We start from the raw sequence: 20,892 nt of genomic DNA on the forward strand, positions 1-20,892 counted from the left end.
GGTAACACAGAGGGGGCTTCGGGGTAACACAGCGGGGGCTTCAGGGTAACACAGGGGGGGCTTTGGGGTAACACAGAGGGGGCTTGTGGTAACACAGTGGGGCTTTGAGGTAACACAGCGGGGCTTTGGGTAACACAGCGGGGCTTTGTGGTAACACAGTGGGGGCTTTGGGGTAACACAGAGGGGCTTTGGGGTAACACAGTGGGGCTTTGGGGTAACACAGAGGGGGCTTTGTGGTAACACAGTGGGGGCTTTAGGGGTAATACAGAGGGGCTTTGGGGTAACACAGAGGGGCTTTGGGGTAACACAGAGGGGCTTTGTGGTAACACAGTGGGGGCTTTGGGGTAACACAGAGGGGCTTTGGGGTAACACAGAGGGGGGCTTTGGGGTAACACAGAGGGGCTTTGTGGTAACACAGTGGGGGCTTTGGGGTAACACAGAGGGGCTTTGGGGTAACACAGCGGGTGCTTTGGGGGTAACACAGAGGGGGCTTTGTGGTAACACAGTGGGGGCTTTGGGGTAACACAGTGGGGGCTTTGGGGTAACACAGAGGGGGCTTTGTGGTAACACAGTGGGGGCTTTGGGGGTAACACAGAGGGGCTTTGGGGTAACACAGAGGGGGCTTTGTGGTAACACAGTGGGGGCTTTGGGGTAACACAGTGGGGGCTTTGGGGTAACACAGAGGGGGCTTTGTGGTAACACAGTGGGGGCTTTGGGGTAACACAGAGGGGCTTTGGGGTAACACAGAGGGGGCTTTGGGGGTAACACAGAGGGGGCTTTGTGGTAACACAGTGGGGGCTTTGGGGTAACACAGAGGGGCTTTGGGGTAACACAGAGGGGGCTTTGGGGGTAACACAGAGGGGGCTTTGTGGTAACACAGTGGGGCTTTGGGGTAACACAGAGGGGCTTTGGGGTAACACAGCGGGTGCTTTGGGGTAACACAGCAGGGGCTTTGGGGTAACACAGTGGGGGCTTTGGGGTAACACAGTGGGGCTTTAGGGGTAACACAGAGGGGCTTTGTGGTAACACAGTGGGGGGCTTTGGGGTAACACAGGGGGCTTTGGGGTAACACAGAGGGGGCTTGTGGTAACACAGTGGGGCTTTGGGGTAACACAGAGGGGGCTTTGTGGTAACACAGTGGGGGCTTTGGGGTAACACAGTGGGGGCTTTGGGGTAACACAGTGGGGGCTTTGGGGTAACACAGCGGGGGCTTTGGGGTAACACAGAGGGGGCTTTGGGGTAACACAGCGGGGGCTTTGGGGTAACACAGAGGGGGCTTTGGGGTAACACAGCGGGGGCTTTGGGTTAACACAGAGGGGGCTTTGGGGTAACACAGAGGGGGCTTTGGGTTAACAGAGCGGGGGCTTAGGGGTAACACAGCGGGGGCTTTGGGGTAACACAGAAGGGGCTTTGGGTTAACACAGAGGGGGCTTTGGGTTAACACAGAGGGGGCTTTGGGGTCAATACAGCAGGGGCTTTGGGTTAACACAGCGGGGGCTTTGGGATCAACACAGCAGGGGCTTAGGGGTTGGGGGGTCCGAGTCTCCTGCCTGTCACCCCTCGGGCATCAGAGCAGTCCCGGAGAACGGCAGTGTGTCTCCCAGCTCTGGGAGCTGCCAGAGCGTGCCAGGCACTCACATGTTCTTTCATTTAATCCTCACATCCTCACTGTGGTCGCCTGAAGGATGGGGAGACTGAGGCTGGGACAGGCACAGAGACGTGGTCTCAGCTGGGAAGGGCTCCAGGGCTCCTGCCCCCTCCCCAGCACAGGGACAGCGGACGGGAGAGTGTGGATGGTGAGCAGAGAGTGATGGTGAGTACATTGTAGCGATGGTGAGGGTGAGTGTGAGACTGTCACGATGGCAAGTAGGCAGTGAGTAGATAGTCGCGATGGTGAGCGCACAGGGAAGTGAGTGGGAGACCACCGTCTTGGGCCCAGAGGGGTCAGCAGACCAGCAGTGAGTCACACACAGCTTCCGAGCCGAGCCCAGGACGGAGCATGGAGGGGGGGCCCTTCCCAGGAGCAGGGGGACAGGGTCAGCAGACGAGCAGTGAGTCACACACAGCTTCCGAGCCGAGCCCAGGACGGAGCATGGAGGGGGGGCCCTTCCCAGGAGCAGGGGGACACACGTGTCTTCCAAAGAGAACCGTCAGAGGTGGGCCCTTGCTGTGGTCACACAGCTCACGGACGAGGCACCATCCAGGACTGGGCCTCAGCCGGGCGCCCTGCGAGAGCCCCCGCATCCCCTCCCACAGCACCCCGGAAGTCAGGCCTGGAGCTCCCGGGGCGGGGGTGGGCAGGCAGACCCCTGCGGGCAAGCCGGACCTCTCCGGGGTGCAGCGGGCCCGCTGCCCAGGGCGGGGCCCCAGCACGTGGGGCGAGGGGGTCCGGGGCCTCAGCCCCCTTGCTCCTCCTCCCAGTGGTGGGGCAGGGCCTTTCGCTCTGCCTTCCATCTGCCGATGGGCCGGGGACACCTGCTCTTCTAGGGACGGGCCTAAGGGGCGCCAGGCAGCTGTGAGCCCGCCTTTGGTGAGTGTGACTGGCCAGCAGCATCTGTCCTCACGGGGAGCGGGTTCCAGGGCCTCTGAGGAGGAGGGGTGTGCGGGCAGGGGTGCACAGTAAAGCAGGGGGTCACAGAAGACACAGGTGGCGTGACTCCCGGAGGAAGAAAAGCTCCAAGCAGTAGGCACAGTGGGCAGAAAGGGCCGGAGGTAGGAGAGCCTGGGGCACCGCCCAGGGCGGCCGGGGGGCGGGGCTTGAGTAGAGGCACGATGGGGGTGGGGGCTGAACCGCGTCAGAGGGACCCAGAGGTCATCCCAGAGCCCCCCACCCAACCCCGGTGCGGTGAGCAGGGAGCCGATCCTCTTATTTCTGGGCAGACGCTGGGAAAGCTTGTGAAAAAGCGGCTGGAAGAGTCCGTGGGCGGCGAGAAGGCGGAGGTGGACAGATGAGCAGGTCCGGGGTCTGTCTTGATCGCTGCCAAGTGTTTTTCACAGGTTGAGAAAGCGAGGAGCCAAGGATGACGGGAGGGCTGGCATTGCCCTGGCAGGTGGTGTCTTTGTCAACATCAAGTTGGCAACATCTTTGGCAACATCGAGAAACTCCGTGGACCGACACCTCCCCCCCACCCCCCCACCAGTGTGAAGGCATCAGGTGTCAGCTGGGTACGCCAGGGCAGAGTACAGGGGTGAGGCCCGCTTGGACCAGGCAGGAGAGAGAGATGTGCACCCACATAAAGGCTGGTCCCCCTTCCCTGACCACCAGCCCTTGGCGAGGGCAGCACAGTTGTCACAGATTCTTGCCAGTGTTACCCGCCCCATCCCAGCCCCACCAGGCCTGGAGACGGTTGTCATGGCAACCCAGGCAGGCCCCTGAGCCCAGAGACGTCTGCTCTCCCCCACAGCATCCTTATGCTAACTGGATGGGGAAATCAGCCTCTAAATGGGTACACAATTCTCTCTATAGAGAGGAAAACTGAGACCCCAGGGAGTGGAGAGAGCTGCCTTCGTCCACTGGCAATGTTTCTGGTTCTCTAGAACACAGAGCTAGTTTCCTGAGGCTGCTGAAACCAGCCACCCCAGACCGGCTGCCTTAAAGCAATATAAGCGTATTATCTTGCTGTTCAGGAGATCAGAAGTCTGGCAGGGTCCTCCCCTGGCTAAACTCACGGCGTGGGCAGGCCCCTGCTCCTTCTGGAGGCTCCCGGGGAGAAGCCAGGTTCCCTCACCTCAGCATCGAGAGGCGCCCACAGTTCCTGGATCACAGCCCTCCACCCCCAGAGCCAGCAGGGTCTGGCCACCCTGTCACACCACTCTGGCCTTCCCTTCCGCCTCCCGATTCCACTTCTAAAGGGCCTCATCGTGACATCAACCATCTGATGGTGGCTCAGATGGTAAAGAATCTGCCTGCAATGCAGGAGATGTGGGTTCTATCCCTGGGTCAGGAAGATCCCTGGGAGAAGGGAATGGCAACCCACTCCAGTGTTCTTGCCTTTGAAAGTCCGTGGACAGAGGATCCTGGTGGGCTACAGTCCGTGGGGTTGCAAAGACTAGCACTGAGCAACCAACACTTCCGCTTACGCTGACACTGGCCCACCTGCTAATTCAAGGCAATTTCCCTGTTTTTAAAACAACTGTCCAGCCACACTTGTTGCATCTGCAAAACTCCCTGACCTCCGCCAAGGAGCTGCCAAGGTATTACAGTTCTGGGCAGGCATCCAGGGCTGCCTGACGGGGCCACCAAGCTGCATCCTGCTTCAGGGGCTCAGCACCAGCTGTACCCTTAGCTGGGCATGCTGCTCCCCTGACAGTCACCAAAATTTCCCTCATGGTGCAAGTCTCTCTGCTCACGTCACCTTTCTCAAGGCCTCTGCTTAAATGTCTGCACCTCCTCCGTCTTCTTACCTGCCTCCCTTTCCTCCCCACACCCATTACAACCTGCAATCATATATAAAGCTTAGAGGTCCCATTGGATTTCTTTCCTGCTGGCCTCCACCCAGCACAGGCACCACAAAGATGGGGATTGTCTTTTGCGTGCTGCTGTCTGTCAGGCGTCCCGAATGGAGCCTGGTGCTTGGAGTGATTCAGTGGACGGATGGGTGGATACTGGTGAGAAGATGTGGTTCTCACACAAGAGAAGCAAGTTCTCCATCTCAGACAGACGTGCGCTCTTGCCCCTGACAACGTCCCTGTATGAAGCGGGGAGGTGGAATCAAGGTGCAGACCTGGGCAGAGGCAGCCTGGGGTCGAGGGGTGCTTGGGATCCACATTCAGGGAAGTGTAGGCAGAGCCAGAGCTGCCAGGTGGGACTAAGTCCCACGGACCCCACGGGAGCTCAACTGCTGGTCCTCCAAGATAACCAGGGGAGGCCGGGCCTCCGCACTCCATGCTGAGCAGCCACCGCGGCCCTGGGGAAGGAGTGCCCAGGCGAGGCTATGTCCTCAGACCCACGGAGAAGGCGGACAGGCCCCGAGGGCCGTGTGGCCAGGAAACCCGGCCTGGGTGGTGAGGTGACCTGTCCCCACCTGTCCGAGTCCTCAGTGGACGGAGCAGTAGGAAGCCTCCTGGGAGGTGGACAGGGAGCCCCAGGGAGCGTGTGGAGCGCGGTGGGGGTCCTCCCGACCTCCGCTACTACTTGAGCCTGGCCTGGGTGTGAGGCCCGGCTCCAGCAGGCTCGCAGGATGACCGATGGCAAGTCGTCACACGTCTCTGGGTCTCGGTTTGATTACATCCTTTGTTCTCGAACGTGTGTATCCCCACCTGCTTGGACATTTGGGTTTTGAGATGTCCCTCTGTCTGGGCTTCTCTGATAGCTCAGTTGGTAAAGAATCCGCCTGCAACGCAGGAGACCCCAGTTCAATTCTTGGGCCAGGAAGATCCCCTGGAGAAGGGACAGGCTACCCACTCCAGTGTTTTTGGGCTTCCCAAGAATACTGGGAAAGAACTGTGGCTCAGCTGGTGAAGAATCCACCTGCAATGCGGGAGAGCTGGGTTCGATCCCTGGGCTGGGAAGATCCCCTGGAGAAGGGACAGGCTACCCACTCCAGTGTTCTGGCCTGGAGAACTCCATGGACTGTATAGTCCATGGGGTCGCAGAGTCGGACATGACTGAGCGACTTGCACTGCACTCTGTCTGTCTCCACAGTATAGCTGCTTGATCACTATACGGGGAAGTGGGGGTCTCTGCCGAATGTGGGGTGCGAGGGGAGGAGCCGGCCAGGACCCACACCCCCTCCAGGAGCTGAGGAGTCAGGGACACACACGGGTTCGTGAGTGGTAAGCCTGCCCCTGAAGCGGGCAGGGCAAGTCCGGGGCTGCAGCCCTCCTGGGGTGAGTGTCCCCTTTCCTGGTGGCTTCCAGAGATGCCGGGCCCAGCTGGATCTCCTGCTTTCCAGCGTCAGGGTTCTGTCGGGGTCCCTGGAAGGATAGCAGGTCATGGCCGGGCACCTGGGGCTCAGCACCAGGCTCACCTGCAGAACAGGGCAGGCCAGACCACTGTGGGCCCCCCGCCCGCAGGCAGCCCTGTCCCGAGGTGGGTACCCCCGGGCAGGGCCGGCTGGACACACCCCCAACTCACCCCCAGGCCTCCCCAGGCCTACTGACCCTGGGTGCTCTGGCCAACCGCACCGTCCCCTCCCCACTGGCCCCGGGAGCCACTGCCTCTTCTCACGCCGCGGGTCCCTGGTCCCTGAAGCTCTGCTGGGAACAGCCCGGAGCCACTGAGCAAAACTTCCCGGGGCACAGGAGTGACCCCAAGGGAAGGGAACGGGAGGCGGGGGCGGGCGGACGCTGGCCATCAGAGTGGACTCCCCCACTTCACGGAGCCCGCGACCGACACTCCGACCCCGAGACACAGTTCCCTGACATTCTCAGCTGTGTCCCGGGACCCACCTTTCCTGGGCGGCTTCCCCTCTCCTGGCCCACCCATCACTGCACAGGACAGCCCAGGGTAACACAGGGATGGGGCAGCGTCTCCAGACGCCCCCCACCCCCCATGAGGCCTGCAACTGACCAGGCGCAGGGACGGTGGTCCAGGGTGAAGAGCGGCCATGTGGCTCTTGAGCAGCCCCGGGCCGCTGTCCGCGGTGACCTTGCCAATGACACAGACCAGGGGCTCAAAACACAAGGTGGGCAGGGCTGTCTCCCTCCAGGGGCTCTAAGGAAGGGTGCTTGCTGCCTCTTCCAGCTCTGGGGACCCAGGTATTTCGGGGGTGGCCGTCCTCACAGGGCCCACTTTGTTCTGTATGTCTGTTTCCTCTCCTCTCTTTTAAGGACACCAGTCACTGGATTGTGTCCCCCGCCGACCCCGGATAAGCCCAGAGCACCTCCTCAGCCCAAGATCCTTAACCCACACCTGCAGAGACCCTTCTCCAGGTAAGGTCACGGTCCTGGGGTTAGAACAGGGACATAAATTCTGGGGGGCTCCCTGCACCCTCCAAAGCCCCACCTGATCCCTCTCTGCTCTAAGAGCCTCTCTCCCTCCCTCCCAGACCTTCTGGGAGTCCCCGGCACTGGGGGTGCGCAGAGGAACAGGCCCCTCCCTGCCCCTACCCCCTCAAATAAAGCATGCTGTGCTCCTGGCATGTGCCGAGTCCCAGGCCCGGGATCTGTCCCAAAAGGAAGAAAATGCCCCATCAGCTCCCTGGACCATCAGCTCCTGGAAGCTGACGCCAAGATGGGACTGGATGTGATTTCCCGGGGAGCCCCTGGTAAGGGCAGGCCGGCCCTCCTTGGGGGGCGCAGGGAGGGATGGGGCTGGCAGCGGAGGCTCAGACTCCAGATCCGAGAGAGGTGGGTGGGTGCTGGGGGTCCCTGAACCCAGCCATGCCTGGAGGAGCCCCACCCCAGGGAGCTGGCCTCCCAAACCTGTGGGCACCATCAGAGCGACGTGAACTGGACTCAGAGAAGGTCCAAGGGGCGCCTGTCCCTGGCCGTTTATATCCAGCGTGGAGACCCTCGGGCAGGAGGGCTTCATGCTGTCGTACATTCAAATGGCCTCCTGGAGGTGTAAGCGACTCTTGCTGCATGGAGGGGGACACAGAGCAGGCTCGGCGTGTCCACACCCAGGGCTTTCTCCTGCCCTGCCCAGGGGGTCGGAGGGGGACACACTGCAGGCTCGGCGTGTCCACACCCAGGGCTTTCTCCTGCCCTGCCCAGGGGGTCAGAGGGGGACATACTGCAGGCTCGGCGTGTCCACACCCAGGGCTTTCTCCTGCCCTGCCCAGGGGGTCGGAGGGGGACACACTGCAGGCTCAGCGTGTCCACACCCAGGGCTTTCTCCTGCCCTGCCCAGGGGGTCGGAGGGGGACACACTGCAGGCTCGGCGTGTCCACACCCAAGGCTTTCTCCTGCTCTGCCCAGGGGGTCAGAGGGGGACATACTGCAGGCTTGGCGTGTCCACACCCAGGGCTTTCTCCTGCCCTGCCCAGGGGGTCTCGGGCCTGGGGCTCTGACCCTGCCAATGCAGCAGGTGCACAGCTCGGCCACCCCGCCGCCCCGCACGGTCTCAGCTACTCAGGGCTCTTGGAGACCTCAGTTTTCCCCTCTGTGAAATGGACTTGGTCGTCTGCGATGCTCTTGGAGTTCTGGAGGGCAGAGTGACACTCTGCCTCCACTAAGGGACCACCCTGTCCTGCAGGGTTCTACCTCAAGCAGAGGAGCTGGCGAGCGCTGGTCACTGCATCTCGCGGAGCTCACGGTTTCTCACTGCCTGCCTCCCCCAACCCTGAGCCCCATAGACCCGAGGCCTGGCCTGCGTGCGGGCAGCGTCTCCATCTGACCCACAGGGCCTGGGTGAACTGCTTCATCCACTTTAAGGCGGGGCTTCCCTGGTAGCTCAGATGGTAAAGAATCTGCCTGCAATGTGGGAGACCCGGGTTTGATCTCTGGGTGGGGAAGGTCCCCTGGAGGAGAGCATGGCAAGCCACTTCAGTATTCTTGCCTGGAGAATCCCACGGTCAGAGGAGCCTGGAGGGCTATAGTCCATGGGGTCGCAAGAGTCAGACAGAACTCAGCGACTGACACTTTCGCTTTTTCACTGTGAGGCGGGCAGTGAGAAACGAAAGACTTTTAGCCTCTAAGGAAAGCCTGGGTGGGCTGGCAGCCCCTCGGGGCAGGAGGGGCCGCAGGGAGCTTAGTGACTCTCTGTGGTTGCTACCCTTCCGGGTGAGCTTGGTCACCCCCATTTCATAGACAAAGGAGATGAGGCCCAGAGGTGTAAGTCAGCTGCCTGAGGTCACACAGCCAGAATCAGCACCCAGGTCTGGTCCAAACCGTGACCCCTCTTTCCTTCAAAAACCCCCTCCCCACTTCCCCTTCCCTTCACCCTCCTCCCCTTCCTGCCTACCCTCACAAGCTCCTAGTTGGAATCAGTTCCCGGGGTCGGGAAGATCCCCTGGAGAAGGGCTAGGCTACCCACTCCAGTGTTCTTGGGCTTCCCTGGTGGCTCAGCTGGTAAAGAATCCGCCCGCAATGCGGAAGACCTGGGTTCGATCCCTGGGTTGGGAAGATCCCCTGGAGGAGGGACAGGCTACCCACTCCAGTGTTCTGGCCTGGTACAGTCCATGGGGTCGCAAAGAGTCGGGCACGACTGAGCGACTTTCACTTTCACTTTCCATCTCTTTGGCAAACCCCCAGCTGTGCTGTGCTTAGTCGCTCAGTCACGTCTGACTCTGCGACCCCAGAGCACTGCAGCCCCCCAGGCTCCTCTGTCCATGGGATTCTTCAGGCAAGGATATTGGAGTGGGTTGCCATGCCCTCCTCCAGGGGATCTTACCAACCCAGGGATCAAACCCAGGTCTCCCACATTTGGGCAGAGTCTTTAATGTCTGAGCCACCAGGGAAGCCCAAGAATACAGGAATGGGTAGCCTATCCCTTCTCCAGCAGATCTTCCGAACCCAGGAATCGAACCGGGGTCTCTTGCCTTGCAGGCGAATTCTTTACCCGCTGAGCCACCAGAGAGGCAAACCACCCGCAGATGGCAGCAAAGCCCTTCCTTCCCGAGCAGGGAGCCTGCCCCGCCAACTTACTAAAGTGGATTAAGTGAGGAGGATCCAGGATCCGGCGGGGACGGCATGAGTCTGCAGATCCGTGGGAGGGAGCACCTGTGTGCCCTGGGGTGGGGGTTCCAGGGGTGCGGCAGCTGAGCCCTGCCTGTGCCCAGGCCGGGGGGCAGGGGTCTCCTGCAGGCCCTGGAGGGGAGGGGCCCCAGCTCGGTCCCCTGTGGAACCTCAGCCCCACCTGCTCTTCCCACCACACGGTTGGAGTTTCTGGATCCGGGCAGGTTCAGGCAGCACCTTATCTTTCTGTTTGCAAAGTATCTGCTGCGTGCCCCAGAGGGGTAGGGAGCTCCTGGGATCCAGTCCACCCTTGGGCTCCACCATCAGAGCGGCCCTGGCCGCCTTGGAGCCTGGGGTCTCAGCACACCAGGGCCCTGGATGCTTCAGGCACCCCATCTGTGAAATGGGACCGTGGCTACCCCTACTCTGCTGGGGCAGGGTCTGGGGAGCCCAAGTTGGGGCTCCTGCCCATGCGTGTGTGCGTGGACTGACCTTCCTGACTGTCCTGGGGTCGTCTCACCTGGGTGTGTCTTCTTGGAGGAGGGCAGGAGAGAGGGAACCAAGCAAGGCCCAGAGGAGCCTTGTCCCCGACCCAGGGCACTGGGACCAGCCTGAGGGACGGAGGGTCTGCCGGTGGTCGGCGGCCGCAGCCTGGTTCTTAGCTGGGTGGGCGGCAAGGCGAGTCTTGGACACAGCCGACCGCGAGCTGGCAGCAAGACTGACTGCAGCCTCAGAAGCAGAAGGGTCCCGGCTCTGCTCCCGGGGCCTCGGACCCCATCGGGGTGCTGGATCCTCAGCGCTCATCCTCACTTCCACATCATGCGCCCACCCTGCAGGTTCCACGGATGCCTTTGAGGCGATTTCCACCCCTGGCGAGGACCTGCCCTCCCAGACCAAACTTCAGCCAGGCCCCCAGGAGCCTGGACCTGACTGGGCCTTGACCTGGAAGGGTTCCCTAGACATGTCCTCTGGGTATTTCCATCTGCCCCCCACCCGACCCCACCCCACCGCAACCTTGTTGAAATTGCAGTGGGCCAGATGCCCTCCTCCGTGGCCAGCCCTGATGAATACCTTCCTACCAGATGCCAGAATCTTCCTCCTTTAAGCCCTCAGCCCCATCGCCCTCTGGCCACGGTCCCCATCTGTGTTTCCTCTGTGAGCTTCAGTTACTGGTCAGTGATTAAAACCGCGTTCCTCCTGAAAGGTTGTTGTTGAATCACACGAATACACCGGGATTCTCGGCCCCCGGAGGAGAAGAATTCAATCCGGGGCCAGAGACGAGGCTTGATCGCTCAGAGCTTTTGTGTAATAAAGTTTTCTTGAAGTATAAAGGAAATAGAGAAAGCTTCTGACATAGGCATCAGAAGGGGGCAGAAAGAGTACCCGCTTGCTAGTGTTAATAATGAGGTTATATACTCTCCAGTGAATCCAAAGAGTGTCTGGAGGTTGTAAAGACCTCATCAGACCTACCCCCATAATTTACACTTTAAGATAACACTGTCCTCAGGCAAGACACATCCTTGTAAAGACCAGGTCTACTCCCATAATTTACATTTTAAGATAACAGAAGGTTGAATCCAAAGACTGTCCTTAGGCAGGATACATTATTGTTATATAATCCTAAGGAATGTGGAGAAAAAAAAAGTTTGTCCTTTCTTCCTCCTTGAGAATTCCAGACCCCTCTCTCCTTGGGGACCCCTAGACTCCCTATCAACCTGCCTAGGAACTGACTCTCTCCCCTCAGGACCCGCGTGGGTGCAGGCCTGGCCGCCACTGAACCGCTTCAATCAAGCACGGTAACTGAGCAGGGGGAGCAGGGTGAAGTCGGGGGCGGGTGGAGCGGTTAGTTCCGCCTGTGCCTGGCCTGGCTCAGAGCGTGAAGGGGCGGGCAGGGAGGCAGAGCAGCGGGTCAGGGACGCCCCGCCTGGCTCTTAGAAGGGGGTGTCATTTACAGAAAGGGTGGGGCCTGGGCAGATTGGGCACTGTCCGGGGTGGACCCTCCCCCACACCGCTCAGCAGGGCTGCTCTGAGTCCTGGGGGCAGCTGCGGGGGTGATGAACGAGGGACACCTCGAGCGCTCTTCCCCCGATCGGCTGCCCGGCAGATTCCTAATTCCCCTCAGACTCGGGGGTCCGTGCTGCCTCCTCCTGCAGGAAGCCCTCCCTGATAGCCCTGGGTTGGGCCATTGCCTCTTTGAAGCTTCTACGGCCTTTGGGGCCGTTGTGCACATTAGGGAAAGGTGCCCTTTCCTCTGAACATTTCCATGCTCTCCACTGGGGAGCCCTCTCCGCTGCCCTACGACCAGCCTATGTCCTCAGTCTGAGGGGCCAGTCCACTGCCCCACGGAGAAGGAACAGCCTTGGCTTGGAAGGTGACCAAGCTCAGGGCTCGTGCTTAGAGGCCTGGGCAGCTTGGACAAGGGAGGCTGTATCTCTGTTTCCTCATTGGCACACGGGCATCGTCCTTTTGTCCAGCTGTAGAAGCCTGCTTCCCTCCTCCCCAGACCCCCCCAAAAGCCCCCACCCCGTCCCCACCCCAAGGCAAGGAACCCCCTAGGCTCTGTAGGGGCAGGGCCCTCAATGGGTGCTTCCTGGGCGAGCCGGAGGCTGGGCTCTTGGTCTCCACGGCAGCCCAAGGGCCCACCCTCTCGCAGGGTAACCCCAGCCCACTCAGGCCACAGGCTTCCAGCCTTCTCCACAGAGGGCTTGGCTGCAGGTGAATGGGCGACCCCAGGCCCAGGCCCCTGAAAACGGCTGACAGCTACCCTGTGGAGCCCAACCCGTCACCCCCGCCCCTCAACTACCCTGGAGGGCAGGTATGGGCCCAGCAGTCCACTCTCCTCCCCCGAGCCTCTTTCTCCAACCCCAGGGGACAGACGGTCGCTTCCCTGGAGGTGAGGCTGGTCTCTCCCACCCCAGCTGACCTCCCTGGGGGCCCCGGGCCCTGGGCAGGCGTGGATGGGCAGACTGACGCCTCCATGGCCCAGTGCATCTCCTGTCTGGGACCGCCTGACTCCGCCGTCTCGTCGGATCCGAGTCTTTCTCATCAGCTGCTCTGTGTCCTCATCCCGGTCCCCTTTCTCCGTCTCTCTGTCTCTCCGTCTCTTGGTGTGTCTCTCTCGGTCCCTGGAGCTCTTGCTGTCTCCGGTCTCCCTCTGTGATTCTTTCATTCTGTCTCTTGCATCTCTAGGTCTTTCCTTTCTCTCTCTCCCACTCCCTCCCTTCGGTGGGAGCCTGGGTGCACGGCGTGCCAGGCCTGAGCTGGGTCACAAGAGAAACCTTAGGGTGGTGGGGTGTCAGGGGAGGGGTCACGGGAGCTGGCGGGGGTGTCCAGAGACCAGAGCGAGCCCTCTGATTCAGCAGGGGTTTAGGGCAGGCTCCCAAGAGGTGGAGCTGCTGAGTGTGGGCTCAAGGTTGGACCACCGGGGAGAATTCCGGGAGAGGGACAGCGGGCAGGCTTGAAGGCATGGACGCCAGGCAGCAGGGGCATCTGGGGGCCCATCGGTGCCTCGGGGGCGGGTGGGAACCCAGGCTCGGTCAGCGTGGTGCTGATGCTGATGACGACGCTCCCCTGCGAGACCCCAGGCTGGGCGTGTTCGTGGACCAACCTCACTGGCTCTCCCCTGGGTCCCCAGTTTACAGAAGAAATTGAGGCTCAGGGCGGTTGGGTAAGGTGCACACACAGCTCACAAGGGCAGAGCTGTGCAGGGAGATGGGGGCTCGTTCTGAGAAGAGGGGAGACACTGACGGCTCTTGGAGGGGGGCACACCCACCCCTGAGGCGCCAGAGAGCTTCCTGGGTCAGGATTCCCTGGTGCACACGCGTCATCCTCACCTTAGCAGGTTCTGGTTCCACTGGAAAGTCTCGGGCAGTCAATTTTAATTAAAAAGTTAATGTTGCGAAAATAGGCCAAGAAACGGCTGACGAAATCTGCGATATTTTCCCTCCGTCAATAGCTTTGATGTTTCATGACCTTTCAAAATGTTGACGGTTGTACCGCGGTGTTCTAATTCATGCTGGGGTCGTGGCCTTGTCATCTTCCATGTCCCCAGAGTGCAGGGGTCAAGGCCACTGTTCTCCAGGGAAGTCCTGGCCTGACCCCCGCCCTCTACCCTGGGGGTTCCTCATCTCCTTCCACCTGCTAGCTCTGTGAAGGTCCCTGCCATACTGGCCAGCAGTCAAAGACCACAGGGCCCCATCCCCAGGGACTCTTGTGACCCATGCCTGTCACTTCACATAAGCCCCAGCCACCTGGGGAGTAGGTAGGAGCCAGGGACCCACAGGGCTCAGAGCCTTCACACTCAGTGTGCCCTCTGCCTGGAAGGAAGCCTCCGCCCCGGAAGCCCGAGTCCCCACCCGACCCCCGTTCACATCCTTCTTGTGATTAACTTGTAACAGAGAAGCCTCCGCCCCGGCAGCCCGAGTCCCCACTGGACCCCCAGCTCACATCCTGCTTGTGATTAACTTGTAATGGAGCGAAGGTTCTCCCCCATGGCACTGTGACCGGCCCCTCCCATCTCCACCTCTCCACCCAACAACCTCCATCCTACACTCTGCTCCTACGTGTGCAGTCGCTCAGTCACGTCCAGCTCTGCATCATGCACTGTAGCCTGCCAGCCTCTGTCCGTGGCATTTCCCAGGAAGAGTATTGGAGTGAATTGCCATTTCCTCCTCCAGGGGATCTTCCCGACCCAGGGATCGAACCCAAGTCTCCTGCATCTCCTGCCCCGGCAGACAGATTCTTTACCCCTGAGCCACCCTGCGTCTGACTGTCTTTATATTCCCCGTAGGTGTGAGATCACGCAGTTTGTCTTTCTGGGTCTGGCTCATTCCACTCAGCATAACCTCTTCAAGGTCCATCTATGCAAGAGCAGGGTTTTCTTCTTTTTCAAGGCTGACTACTATTCCATTCTATCTAGAGACCAGTTTTCTTTAGCTACTCACCTGTTGATGGACACTCTGATTCTGCCTGTATCTTGGCTGTTGTGAAACTGCTGCAGTGAATATAGGAGTGTGGCTGTCTCTTTGAGATGCTGATTTCATTTCCTTTGGAGAAAGACCCAGAAGTGGGATTGATAGCTTACTTTTTGAAGAATTGCCCTTCTGTTTTCCACAATGGTTGTGCCCATTTACATTCCACCGAAAGTGCCCGAGCTTTCCAAGTTTTCTAACTCCTCACCAATGTATTTTCCTCTCTCCCCTCACCCCTGGCGATAATACCCATTCTGACAGCTGTGAGCAGGGGGTGGTGTCTCACCATGGTTTTGACTCGCATTTCCCTGTTGTAGAGTTGAGCATCTTTTTATATAGCTGCTGGCCATCTGTCTGTCTTCTTTGGAGAAACATCTGTTCAGGTCCTTTGCATTTCAGTTGGGTTATCAGCTTTGATGGTGGTGGTGTTTTAACTATGGAATTGTATGCGTTCCTTATATATTTTGTATATTGACTCCTTATCAGATGTGTGGTTTGCAAAAGTTTTCTTCCATCCATAGTTTTTTGTTGTCGTTTTTTTTTATTCTGTTGATGATACCTTTGCTGTGAAGAATTCTTTTAGTTTGGCGTAATCCCATTTCTCTGGTTTTGCCTTTATTGCTGGTGCTTTTGGTATCAGATCTGAGAAATCATTGCCAAGTCAATTCCTTTTTCCTGGGGGCCTCAGTTTCCTCTTTTGTACGTGGAGGGGGAAATGCCTGATCTGTTAAATTAGGCTTGGTGGTGGTAATAGGAAGACCTCAAAACGGATGAGCACTCAACCAGGACACAAGTTCATTTCTTGCTCATGAAACCGTCCCGGGCAGCTGGAGGGCGGGCAGTGCTCTCCTCTATTGCTTCATGGGCCCTCACTCTGTCCCCTTGGGGCTCTGCCTTCCTCGGGTCCCACCATCACCTGCATCCAGCTGGGGGAGGGGGACGGAGAGCGCAGGGCAGCTGCGCCTGCCTCCCCAGGGCCTTGGCCCGGAAATGGCGCCCTGCACTTCCCCTCACCTCTCGGGCCAGAACTCAGCCACGCTGCTGCAGCTACTGCAAGGGAGCCTGGGAAATGTCACAGAGCTGTGTTCCAGGAGGACTTTGACAGGCAGCTCACCATCTCTGCCACGTGCTTGAAGATTAATAAAATAAGAGAAATAAAGTACATTAGGTGCTTATAGTGTGAGATCAGTGCTGAGATCTGTACCACTGATCAGTACTGCTGCAGGGATCTTACTAATCATTTCTTTCTTCATGAATCACTTCACTTCAGTTCAGTTGCTCAGTCATGTCTGACTCTTTGTGACCCCATGGACTGCAGCACTCCAGGCCTCCCTGTCCATCACCAACTCCCAGAGTTCACTCAAACTCATGTCCATTGAGTCAGTGATGCCATCCAGCCATCTCATCCTCTGTCGTCCCCTTCTCCTGCCCTCAATCCCTCCCAGCATCAGGGTCTTTTCCAATGAGTCAACTCTTCTCATGAGGTGGCCAAAGTACTGGAGTTTCAGCTTCAACATCAGTCCTTCCAATGAATATTCAGGACTGATTTCCTTTAGGATGGACTGGTTGGAACTCCTTGCAGTCCAAGGGACTTTCAAGAGTCTTCTCCAACACTGCAGTTCAAAAGCATCAATTCTTCAGCGCTCAGCTTTCTTTATAATCCAACTCTCACATCCATACATGACCACTGGAAAAACCATAGCTTTGACTAGATGGACCTTTATTGGCAAAGTAATGTCTCTGCTTTTTAATATGCTATCTAGGTTGGTCACAGCTTTTCTTCCAAGGAGCAAGCGTCTTTTAATTTCATGGCTGCAGTCACCATCTGCAGTGATTTTGGAGCCCAGAAAAATAAAGTCAGCCACTGTTTCCACTGTTTCCCCATCTATTTGCCATGAAGTGATGGGACCAGATGCCATGATCTTAGTTTTCTGAATGTTGAGCTTTAAGCCAACTTTTTCACTCTCCTCTTTCACTTTCATCAGGAGGCTCTTCAGTTCCTCTTCACTTTCTGCCACAAGGGTGGTGTCATCTGCATATCTGAGGTTATTGATATTTCTTCCAGCAATCTTGATTCCAGCTTGTGCTTCATCCAGCCCAGCATTTCTCATGATATACTCTGCATAGAAATTAAATAAGCAGGGTGACAATATACAGCCTTGACGTACTCCTTTCCCTATTTGGAAGCAGTCTGTTGTTCTACCTCTGGTTCCAACTGTTGCTTCTTGACCTGCATACAGATTTCTCAGGAGGCAGGTCAGGTGGTTTGGTATTCCCATCTCTCAGAATTGTCCACAGTTTATTGTGATCCACACAGTCAAAGGCTTTGGCGTAGTCAATAAAGCAGAAGTAGACGTTTTTCTGGAACTCTCTTGCTTTTTCCATGATCCAGCGGATGTTGGCAATTTGATCTCTGGTTCCTCTGCCTTTCCTAAAACCAGCTTGAACATCTGGAAGTTCATGGTTCACATATTGCTGAAGCCTGGCTTGGAGAATTTTCAGCATTTGCTAGTGTGTGAGATGAGCGCAATTGTGCGGTAGTTTGAGCACTCTTTGGCATTGCCTTTCTTTGGGATTGGGATGAAAACTGGCCTTTTCCAGTCCTGTGGCCACTGCTGAGTTCTCCAGATTTGCTGACATATGGAGTGCAGCACTTTAACAGCATTCTGGATGAATGCTGATATATATATAAAGTAGACAAAACAATAAGGATTTACCATATAGCACAGGGAACTATATTCAGTATCTTACAACAATCTATAACGGAAAAGAATCTGAAAAACTATATCGATAACTGGATCACTTTGCTGTACATCTAAAACTAATATTGTAAATCAACTCTCCTCCAAAGTTTAAAGATGAATGTTGAATAAAAGAAGCATTTATTGGATGGATGGATACATGGATGATGTGTAGATGAGTGGGTGGGCGGATGAATGAATGGGTAGATGGATGAGTGAGTGAATGGATGGTTGGGCAGATGGATTGATGACGGATGGATGGTGGATGGATGGATGGATGGATGAATATGTGGATGATGGGATAAATGAAAGGACAAATCAAGGAATGGATTAAAGGATGACCCAGCATCCAGAGATGGGGGCATGTGTTGGTTCCAGAAGAAGTGGCCAGACCTGGGCAATCAGAAGACAGCAGGCCCCCTGGGAGAGGAGGGCACGGTGAGGGTGAGACATCGCCTTGGTCTGCAGGGGTCTGGCTGGCAGGGGTCGGTGGAAGTTTCCGACGCTGATCTTGCTACCCCCTGCCAGCTGGGCTATGGGGTGCCCTTTCTCCATTTGAATCCCCATGGGTGGGACCCAGATTCCTCGAGGGCAAAACATGGGGCCTCTGCCTTGGCAGGAGAGGGCCGCAGAGCCGGCAGGGATACACGATGGGGCTGCACCTCCCTCGTCCTGCCGAGCAGCTGCAGACCCGCAAGTTAAATATGAAAATGCTGAAATGATCTTAAGGCCCTGACATGATCTGACGGGAGCCCAGGAAGTCAGAAGGTAAGATGACATGCTGGTAAAGTCTTCCCTTCCCAGCTCTGTAGCCACACAAGCGCCGCCCTTTCTCCACAGGAAACAGGCGGAGCTGGAGACTTGATGCTCTTCAAGGCAGAACGTCCCAGAGTGGGTTGCAGGTGCCCTGGACGCCCTCTCTTTAAAGCCAGCATGTCACCAGTGGGCACCGGGCAGTGAGCGTGGCTCAGGTCACTGTGGGCACAGGGCAGAGATTGTGGCTGGGGTGGTCTGTTGGGCTGAGGGTACAGCCAGCATCACCTGAGGCACAGCAGAAGCCAGGGCTGTCTGCCTCCTTCAGGGTCGGGGGTCCTTTAAGGAGGGCGTCCAAGCAGGCCGCCAGCCCTGGCCACAGTGCTAGTCCAGGGCCGCCCAGATGGCCCCGGGGGACAGCGCCCAGCACGGACTCCCACCCCAGGGGCAGGCAGGCTCGGGGATATGTGAGGCCTGGTGCAGTGGGCCCTCTGGGTGAGGGGCTTCCAGAGCTGAGATAGGCTGCAGGGAGGGAGGGGGCCGTGAGCAATCCAGGCCCGGTGGGGGTGGGGGCTCTAGGCCATGACGGGGGCACAGAGATGAGAGACTTGAGGGTCCTCCCCAGCATCCATGTGGTGACCACAGATCACCCAGGGAGTGTGACACCTGGCCACATCCCCACTGCCAGCCGGCGTGAGGTCAGATGACCCCCAAACGTGGGCCCAAGGAAAGGGGGCCAGACCCCTATTGCCCCGGGACACCTCCCCAACCAGCCCTGTGCACTGGGCCTCTGGCCGTAAAACCCAGGCTGCTTCCGGTCCTCAGGTGAGAACACAGAGGGCGCCTGTCTGTCCCCATCGGAGAGACTCAGAGAGGCTGGGACGCCAGGCGAGGGTCCTTGGGCGGGCAGGGTGAGGGGGGGACCCCAGCCAGGTGGTGCTCAGAAGCAAGGTGGGGGAGACCTCCCGGCGGAAGCTGTCTGGCCACCCCCGAGGCTTGCTGCCTGCTCTGGGAGGCAGGGCAGGCTTGGGCATCCTTCTAGGAGACACCGTGGGGACCTGGAGGGGCTGAGAGGCCTGTCCCCGGGGTCACAGCACGGAGGGGCTCCAGCCGTCCTTGTCAGGATGGCGCCCTGGCCCCACCCCCTCAGTGGGAGAGGCATCCGATTTGCACCTGGGGGCGAGTGTGACCTTTGCAGGGCTGGTGTGGACTTGGCAGGCAGGGCCTGACCCTCCGGGGAAGCAGGGACCGGGCGTTCCAGGCTGTGGATTAATCACGGAAATGAGAAATCGATCCCCGACCTGCTGCGGCCTCATTACTCATGCTGGACCAAAGAGGAACGGCTTCCGGGTCCCCTGGAGCTCTGACGGCCTCAGCCTGCACGGTGCCCCCTCCTCACCAGGACCCGCAGGGGGGCTGCGAGTCCACCACCGGGAAGCTGCATGTCGGGGCAGAGGGACCTCTGAGGGGCCCTGGGGCGCTGGATTTCAGACACCTGGCTGGGCTTGTGAACAGCTTCACACGCCTGTAGTGGGGGTATGATAATGGCCACCAGGTCTCCCAGGACGATCGGGGTGGGCATTGAAAGATGAATTGATGCTTCTGAACTGTGGTTTGGAGAAGACTCTTGAGATTCCCTCGGACTGCAAGGAGATCAACCAGTCTATCCTAAAGGAACTCAGTCCTGAATTTTATTAGAAGGACTGATGCTGAAGCTGAAGCTCCAACACTTTGGCCACATGATGTGAAGGGCTGACTCATTGGAAAAGACCCTGATGCTGGGAAAGATTGAAGGCTGGAGGAGAAGGGGACGACAGAGGATGAGATGGTTGATGGCATCACCCACTCCATGGACATGGGTCTGAGCAAGCTCTCAGAGTTGGTGATGGACAGGGAGGCCTGGTGTGCTGCAGTCCATTGGGGTGCAGAGTTGGATGTGACTGAGAGACTGAAGTGAACTCAAAGATGAATAGAAGTCCGGCAGGCGTGGAGCCACTGGACGTGTCTATGCACGGCCGTAGTATTGCCAGGCGTGTTTCCTGAAGACTGCTTTGTCTGGAGTGACAGGGGACAGGGAGGTGGGAGAGGCTGGAGGCCAGCAAGGGGCCCCTGCATGGGCTGCGGGAAAGCCGTGGGGGCCCAGCCAGGGCGGTGGTCGTAAGGAAGTAGACGGGTTTCCAGGGTGCCAAGACGTGGCCTCAGGAAGCCGGGGAGACGGGTTGGACAGTAGAAACAAGGAGGAGGCCGGATGGAGTCCCCCAGGCACCTGGGTGCCCCTCCCACCATGGCACAGCCAAGGGGACCCAGAACTCTCTCTGAAGCTTTGGTGGCTCTGGGTCGCCTTCCATCAGCAGGGGGCCCCGAGGGCCATGGTCATGACAAGGGGTCAGGACTTTGGAGGAAGCTGAGGTGGGGATGATAGGTTCCACTCCAAACGGAGAAAGTTCCAGGGGTGGTGGACGCAGGGAGGCTGGGTAAAGGCTCTCCTCGGCCTCCCACCGACGCGGGCCAAGCGAGGGCCTAGCAAGGCTCCCGCTGCCCTGGGCCCGCTGCACAGGCCCCCGATGCTCGATAGTCATGTTAACTGCGGCTCTCGGGGGGCTGGGAGGCGGGGTCATTGGATTACTGGCCCTCTGAAAAGGTCAGCAGGCCGGGCAAATTCTCTGTCTTGTCCAATTCAGGGCCGATCGATGCAGCCTCCTCCTGAACCTGACCACCCTCCACAGCCTGTGGTCAGATGGGCGTCACTGGAAGTGCAGGGTGGTGAGGGGTGCTGGGAGGGCGGGGCTGACCCGCCGTGACCCTGAGGAGGCGAGCTGGACACGGGCCCAGCCCTGGGAAGCTGCCGGGCTCCTCCCAGCCACGGCCTT

The 20,892-nt window shown here is 58.6% G+C and overlaps 1 protein-coding gene across 1 annotated transcript; it reads right to left on the reverse strand.

Moving 5' to 3' along the window:
- Window positions 1-253: 253 nt before the first annotated feature.
- Window positions 254-20,601, reverse strand: LOC138988202 (proline-rich protein 36-like). The gene is made up of 9 exons (XM_070371907.1): window positions 20,306-20,601; window positions 15,543-15,578; window positions 15,402-15,454; window positions 13,248-13,282; window positions 13,012-13,128; window positions 6,512-6,613; window positions 2,637-2,785; window positions 1,822-2,013; window positions 254-1,298 (listed from the first exon to the last, which is right to left on the reverse strand). Exons 1-9 carry the CDS (start codon window positions 20,599-20,601, stop codon window positions 254-256), a joined length of 2,025 nt encoding a protein of 674 aa, XP_070228008.1.
- Window positions 20,602-20,892: the final 291 nt, after the last annotated feature.

This window comes from Bos mutus, chromosome 6 (genome assembly GCF_027580195.1).
Source record: "Bos mutus isolate GX-2022 chromosome 6, NWIPB_WYAK_1.1, whole genome shotgun sequence".
Taxonomy (NCBI): domain Eukaryota; kingdom Metazoa; phylum Chordata; class Mammalia; order Artiodactyla; family Bovidae; genus Bos; species Bos mutus.

Coding starts and splice junctions, on each gene's coding strand:
- LOC138988202 (XM_070371907.1), bottom strand. CDS start 20,601: ATGACTATCGAGCATCGGGGGCCTGTGCAGCGGGCCCAGGGCAGCGGG. Junction 13,129..13,247: donor CCCTGCACAGCTCTGCCCTT/GTGAGCTGTGTG, acceptor GGGGTCTCGCAG/GGGAGCGTCGTCATCAGCAT. Junction 2,786..6,511: donor GACCACCGTCCCTGCGCCTG/GTCAGTTGCAGG, acceptor GACGCGGTTCAG/CCCCCACCCCCATCGTGCCT.